At 41.7% G+C, this 7,885-nt stretch overlaps 1 protein-coding gene across 13 annotated transcripts in view; it reads right to left on the bottom strand.

The window, feature by feature from the left end:
• The window catches only part of LOC148662130 (serine/threonine-protein kinase WNK2-like), a 48,718-nt gene extending 42,378 nt beyond the window's left edge, over positions 1-6,340 (bottom strand). For 8 of the 13 annotated variants that reach the window (XM_088636925.1, XM_088636924.1, XM_088636920.1 and 5 more), the window contains exon 1: positions 4,518-6,340. In XM_088636925.1, coding sequence (XP_088493051.1) covers positions 4,518-5,201 — 684 coding nt within the window. In that variant the 5' untranslated portion in view covers positions 5,202-6,340. The remainder of the gene's footprint in view (positions 1-4,517) is intronic. The other 5 variants (XM_088636921.1, XM_088636919.1, XM_088636918.1 and 2 more) reach the window with 2 other exon arrangements.
• Between the last annotated feature and the right edge of the window lie 1,545 nt (positions 6,341-7,885).

A 7,885-nucleotide genomic window follows, 5' to 3' on the forward strand; every position in this document is an offset into this window, starting at 1 on the left:
TATAAAATCTTAACTATTCAAAATATGGATGGTACAGTTTAAGATCACTGAGGGATATAATTTCTAGAAAACACTGTAGGTGAAGACATTTTTATGACTTAAAACAAATTCATTGCCTAACTGAAAAATGACAACATAAGTATTTTTGATCATGATACCAGACTATAAATAAATACAATGGCACTAAATCTTTTACAGGCAGCTTTGATCAGTTATATGAAGTACTGTCGAGCTGATAAATTTTTACTTGGGTTCATGTGAACAGAATGAAATATTTCCTGCTGTGACAAAAGATAGAAGTAAATTAGTAGTATAGAAAGCACCACAAATCTAATAAGCACCAATTTTCCATTAAGTTACATACCAAACGTATTTCTGTACACATCAATTATTGTATACAGCCCAAAAGGCAATTGCAACATACATATAATTTAGCACATTGTTTAATATTTCAAAACAACTTCCTCCCAGTGCTAGACTCAAAATATTAAAGTAATCGAAGAAACTCCATACTGCTTTTTATATCCAAAAATCACATACAATGCTACAATCACCGATTCTTAATTGTGTTCATTCCACACAAAGACAGAACAACAATGACAAAAACAAATGTACCTCAGTTTCCACAAGGTATTTGGAAATTACCAATTGAAAATGTAAACAAAACCAAACAGGATGGGCTTGTGCATGTACTGTATCTATAGTCCATCAAATCCACCCGATGTAAAACAGTCATTGAATGATATGAACCGCAAGGAAGGAATGCTGATAAATCCTGCTGCTTCATACACAGCATTCAAATTCAACCAGATCACTAACTATACCTCATTTAGAATACACTACGTCTAGACGACATATTATCAAAAGGATTCTGCTGCCCTGAACAGTGTTTGAAGTTGTTACCTGCAAAATTCTGCATCATGCCTCAGACCCTGATAAAACAAGACTTTTTTTAAGTATCTTTAAAAATGGCATTTTGCTAGTGATGTCAAAAGGAAATAATCTGATCCTATTGAAATGCTAATTTTACTGTAAACCTAGTATTTTTTTATGAAAGGTAGACTGGCAGATTTTTTCTTTCCTCCGATACTGTAAAGAAGTATCTTAACTGAAACCAACCATACTAGTGGCTTACAAGTACTGAAAAACATTTTAGGAAGCATGAAGATAATGTTCTCAGTTGTAAGACTGGGACTTTATCATCACATGTTCTGTAATGGAACACCTGATATTATCTTCAGAGAAGAATTCTTTATGCAAGATAAAACAGCATGCTGTTCATTGCAACTATATACACAACGATACAGAATTTGACATTTGAAACCCCAATAAAATAAAATGAGTCCCATACTCCATTAAAAAATGTAGAAATTAATACTTCTTAAGATGAAAGCCTTTTAAAAGCCACAATTCCATTATTTCCAGAACACTATCTTTACATTAAATTGTTTTTATGTTAATTCAGGATCAAAACAAATATGGTAACATGGTCACCAATAGATTTGTACCCATGATTTCTTCAAATACATTAAGCAACATTAGCAGAACCACTGAAAGGAAATTTACAAGAAAACCTGTGTTCTACTACTTAGCGTTCTGTTACAACCACATTGATTGCAACAAATTCTAAGGACAATTTTTCAAACATTAAACATCCTCGGGTAATACTAGTGTAACGATGTTGGAAAAGGCTTCTACAGGAATTTTACAGGATTAGGATCTATAGCCCAACACAGATACATCCCATCTGTTTTAGAGCACAGACAAAAGCAATGGTTTTGAAAAGCAATGCCAGATTAGCACTTCTAGGCTGAAGACTCATGTGACAGTGGACCAATGAGACTACCTCATTAAAATAAAAGGAGAAAAGTTTTCTTTCTTCAAGCGAGAAACAGAAACGCTAAACCCTGTATTAAAAACTGTGTTGGTAAAACTGATACAGCATTATAAAGACTGCAGCATGTGTGACTTTAGTATCTCACAGAGCAATATAAAATACTTTGTGGTGGACAGAACAGCATGCACATTTCAAAAACTCAGTGAATTCTACGTTTATAGACTGTAAAAGGCACTTTCTTTCCAGCATTGATGAATACCAACTCCTCCTCTTCAGACGTATATGCTTTTTCCCCCAAAGCCAATCAGTCTAAAGTGACAGATGTTCTCATCTGCACATCAAAATGTTTATGAAATGTAAATTAAAATATGTACATTGTGCAATTTTAGAATGTCATGGATTTAACCTAAGCAGAGAAACTGCTGAAGTAAAAAGCTTTTATTCAGGTTCACAGAGGAATCTCTCAAAACATTGAGTAGTCAAGTAAAGATTGAATTGGATTAGAATAAAGTTGCTCTTTTCTACATTTTAAAAAACAATAGTTGGATTAACTAAAAAAATACAAACCAAAACAGTCACTCAGTACTACACAATTGTCTATACTACACAGTATATAACAGTATAAAAGGCCAAAAAAAATCCTAAATCATTTAATCTTTCTTACTGTGTGCAAACTATGTCAAGTGGAATCACAGATTACGGTGGACAGACTGACAATTTAGGGATCTATTCAGCAGTGGAAACACAGATCTAAACCTTGATGCTTCTTAGGCAATCTACAGTGTTTCAGTTTAAGGATGACAGTGTATTTTGTTATACATCGCTGATAACACAGCACTCTTCGTGAACATTTCAGGAAAGAATTCAGAATCACAAGTGTTGGATACAAGGGTTTCTCACACATTCTCTTTATCCGTGAACCCCTTTCTGAGAAAATAGTGTCCTCTCCGGCATCAATAACACAGAATGGTGATCACCACGTCTCACACATATCCCCCTGTGACAGCAGTGTGGAGTAATGGTTACAGATCTGGAGTCCACATTGGAGAGCTGTGGGTTCAAATCCCAGATGGGAAGCTACTGTTCCAGCCTCCAGTACAGCATCTTACTTACATTGCTCCAGTAAAAACTATGCTGTATAAATAGATACTGCCTCTAGCCCATTCTTGTGAATGAGAGTTTGTTCTCTGTTTGCTTATCGGGTTAAATAAAACATTAAACCAAAATCAAAATTAAATACCATGCCCAATCAGACAACAGTAGCCCAGCTGAACAAATATTTTAATTGATCCCTGTATACACAGTTCTGAATCCTTCCTTTCAATATTGCTATTGAAATGAATCCACAGCAACTGCCTAGTTCACAGCAGCACAACCTATTGTCTTAAAATCCCTTTCAGCGACATTTATGCAACATGATCATTAAATCGAGGACAATGGTCATGGGTTCTAAAACTGATTTGCAATGGGAAAGAATTAAAATGGGTCAGTATGAAAGGTACCAATGTGAGATATCAACATGTATGCCCATTATTTGCATATTAAGTCCAGTGATTAGGTGCTGCAGACTTGCAGCAAGTTGCCAATGGACAATTATTTGCCAATCAAACTGTAGTTATGAAGATTTAGTTAACCTGAACAGAATTTCTGTGAAAAAGCCAGTCATTCCTCTGATAAACTCAAGGGCCGAAAAGGGTAAATAACCCAATTGGCTTTAGAGCGAAGCAACATTGAAGTTTGATCTTTTTATATGTCACAAAGATTTATTCAAGGCACAGTACCAAAGTATCTCAGCTTATGGTTTTATTGGGCACAGTCAGGATCCCAACACACTGAATTAGGTTTTAGGTTAGACAAGGAGAAGCAGGCCATGGAAAGCTGCACCCAGCTGTACCATGAAGTACTTAACAGAACTATCAGCTCAACTCTGAACTCCAGAGCGGAGGGTCGCGTGTTCAAAGCCTAGGTGGGATGCTGCCACCTGCTTGATGGTTAAACAGCAAATTTAGCTACAGCAGTATAGCACTTCCTTCAGGTGTATTCTTTTCCCTACAATGTTGCAAGTTACATTAATTAGATATGTTCTGTACTAGGATCTGTAAGACATCCTCACAGAACCATGAACAAAATGTATATGTGTAAATGTGTCATAGGCGCATAACAAGAGTATTACTATTAAAATGACATTGCAGATATGATTCAAAGACTTGAACAGCTGAGAACTCGACCATCCGCATACACCATTACAAATGCTCAGCACCTTACAGATTCATGAACATGCCAAAGGTCAAATTCATTCACTTCTTGCAGTTGATCATTCCTGAAATACAAATGCGAACTTGACACTTGAAATCCGACACCGACATCGCCGGATATGCATAGCCTTCAACATATTTGTAAAGCCCTCTTCTGCCTTTGAAAACCACAGCAACACGCTAAACGTAATGCCCATGCTACGGGCAGCAGCTACAATACTGCATTTTACCTCTGCATGCCCGAATCGGACCGCTTCAACAACTGAGGAGCTCCTGATTTCCTGGGCTGCTCATTTATGACTTTAGAAGCGTATCAATCGCGGTTTTACCGCATCACGGCCATGAAATGGCACAAGTGGCATGAAATCTAAAAACCCAAATGCGCAAACCCCACACTCCCCATCGAGGGAGAACTAGACTGTTACCTGAAGTTCACACCAAGCCACCTCCACCCAGGTGTCCGTGTCCAGCCCCTTGTAGACCGTCTTGAAAGACCCCCTCCCCAGCTCGATGTCAAACTTGAGGAAGCGGCCCCCGGGGGACGTGGAGACCGCTTTCATCTCGGCCTCCTCCTCGGTCTCGTCGCTGGCCGCCTTGCCCGGGCCCCTGGCGTCCTCACACGGGGCCGGGGCGACGCGCTTGTGCCCGGCTTCGCCTTTCTCCCTCTCCTCGTCCGCGCTGGCGCTCTCCGTGGCGCTGTCCTTGCGGGCGCCCTGGCCCTCGGTGCTGGGGCCCTCCGGCAGGGCCCCCCGGGCGCCCAGCGTCCGGCCCACAATGGTGCGCAAGTTGATGTTCAGGACCTTGCACCGGCTCTCGCCCTCCGGGGGGTCAAACGCCTGCTCGTCGGAGTCGGAGAACCACAAACTTCGCCTGATGAACCTCTGATGGGCGCTGCGCTGGTAGTTTGACGGAGGGTAGGCGCTGGGATCGCTTCCACCTCTCGGCACTGCAGTAGTGTCCATGTTACTAACATTACTGTCACTGCTGGTTTCATAAATATGCATGTGAAGTTCACATTCGGAACCGGGAACAGATGGGAATTTAAGTCCCAACGGGGGATCTGTACTGGATTCGCCCCCGGTTTCCATTTCTGCTAATAATTTCAGCATTTATCTCGGATGTACCCAGAACGGCTTGAACATGTTCGCTCTCCAATGGCAATACAGTACCTGCAGCACAGGGTTGCACTGACGCAGTTCGCTAGCATGGGTATCACTATAGCAATTCCGTATACATCCAGTTCGAGCCAAGGCAAAATTGTATTTATTTCCTAATAAACGACGACCTGGACATAGCATACCATGCAATTCCTCCCCCAATTCCTCGGCCCCTGTGATATTTTGGCCACCTCCAATTTAATTTCCTATCAGCGGCTTCGCATCTACGCTGCTGAAAGTGCACAGTTGGGATGCGCTAAGAGGAAGAAAAAAAAAAAGCTTGTATTATTCATTATTGCTCAAGTGGCCTCCGCGATTGTCTCAGACGGGCTGCACGAAATCTGGAAGGGAGACTGCATATAGTTGGCTAGCTCGCAAAAAAGACGGATTCTCGGCTGAAGGCGAGATGAACCTAAACAAAGGCACGACCTTAACAACGACGAGGAAATGTGAGTTTCAAACGTGCATACCGGGCTCGGAAAAATGAGGAAAAAAAATCCTTTTTTTCCCCCCCCAATACCAAAGGCTAAATACTCAGGGGGAGGAAAAACCCAACATATAATAATAGGTTTCCCTTCCTCCAAAGAAAAAGAAAACGTCTCATGGAGGAAAAAAAAAACAGAAACAAAATAAAAATTTTCTGCGCCACGGCCGGTTTTTCTTATCCTCCAGTAAGCCTTTTCACCGAGAGCGGGGAGCCCTGTTTCAGCCGCAGCTGCTGGTCTTCCTGTCTTCCGCCGACACGCAATTTTAAAAACGTATTTAAATCTCTTCTCGCCTCAGCAAAAAGCGCCCGAAATCCCAGAAGACAAAAGGAGCAACGTGGGTGAGAACAAGCCCAGAACACGGCATGACACTGTCTGTCTTTCTCTCTTTCGCTTTTTTGTGTGTCCCCTCCTCCTCCTCCTTCTCCTCCCAAAGCCTGGTTTAGAGTCCTCGTCGCGTTAAAATAAAAAACCCTTCCAGCATTGTCTCCTTCTCCGGCATTTTCAAGGTAGTCCACGAAAACCGCTCGGCTACGGCTCCCATTTTTACACGTCGCTTCCACGCCCCTAGCAACGCCGTGCGCCCAATGGCGACGGGCGCTTCCTGTCAGTCCCCGAGGCCCGGGCGCGAGGGAGGGGGGTGGAGCCCCGGCGCCGGCCCCGCCCACATGTCCACGTCAGGCCCGCCCCCAGCTGATCTCGCCGCCACACCCCGACGGGGTAGCTCCGGCTGCCTGCTCCCTCTCTCCCTTATTGTGTATCGAGGGGGGCAAATGCACTCATTTTGGGGGGGGGGTTTGCCCATTAACCTTTCTCAGACCCAGCGACACAGCACGTAGTTCAGCCTGGCGTGGGTCAAACTGTCCTGTCCCTGGGCTGGCATTTTTGCAGAATGCGGGTGACGGTCATCACTACAGAGTTCTCAACACCAAAATCTGAATTTCTTTCTGCCCGTGTTTCTAGGTTTTCACATCGGTTTCCGCTTGTCTTCTTAAAAGGATTATGCCGTGTGTGTTGAAAGCGTCTTTTTTTTTTTAGTCGCTCTCTATGACAGCTCTAAGTGATGTTAATTCCCGTATTTTAAATATATAGAGAGAACGGGGGAGGGGGAGTGGGCAAAATTTCTTTCCAGTTTCCCTGGCCCAGAAAAAAAGGCTGGGTGAAAATAAAATAAGTTGTCTTTATTATTAATACAAGCAAGGCGTAGCTGAGATGAGAGTAAGAATAATGTTGCTTTTATCTGCTATTTCATTTATTAAACAAGATTTTATTTACCAATAGGTGTAGAATATAATCTCTCTAATGCCTCACCAAACATATTAGTAGTTTGTACTCGAGCAATTTCATTTAACATTTAGGAACATTTTGCTTTCTCATTTTGGTCTATAAGGGTTAGAGGGTGCAGACAACAAAAATATAATGACAGTTTTTTTTTTCTAAGTATGCCTCTTTCAATAAAAATAATAAGAGCACCTAATTTAATCTTACAAACCTTTTTGTACATAACTCTTTGACTTAAGAGCATCCAAGAGCAGGAAATGTCGATTCATTGTAAAAGGCGGATTAGCATTGGTTAGTAATACCAGATGTCTGCATTTATTCCATAGTTTAGTACAAAGAAGATTCATATTTCACTCTGGGTGGCACTAATATGCTTCAGAAAGGCATCTTCTTGGCCGTGTGGACGCCTTGTCGCTACCCGTTGTAGTATTTCTCTGGGGACATAGGTGGCGCTACACACCTTGTTTTTAAGCGCTTCGTGTGGTTCTGCCAGATACAGTGGAGGGCGGAGCAGTGTCGAAATAGAGTTATTTTTTTCACAAAGAGCACTCCTGGAAAAGGTCTGACTCACAATTCACTTCTATACACGAGTCTTTCATTCTTCTATTGAATGAAAGACTCGTGTATCACTTTGTACATGCATCTATAATAATAATAATCATCATCATCATCATCATACATTATTATTAACTGGAACGCATCATGTCTTTTTGATTTTTTTTTATTTGGCGGGAAAAAAAATCAAAGTCAGACAACAGCCCAGCCTCGGAGTTCACGGATTTTTTCTGCTGCCGGTCATTTCAAGGTCCAGCAGGCCACAATGAGATCACACCTGGACCGTTTTTACTGACTTTCAGATTCCCTTTATAC

This window comes from Lepisosteus platostomus, chromosome 6 (assembly GCF_059453375.1).
Source record: "Lepisosteus platostomus isolate fLepPlt1 chromosome 6, fLepPlt1.hap1, whole genome shotgun sequence".
In the NCBI taxonomy this organism is placed as follows: Eukaryota; Metazoa; Chordata; class Actinopteri; order Semionotiformes; family Lepisosteidae; genus Lepisosteus; species Lepisosteus platostomus.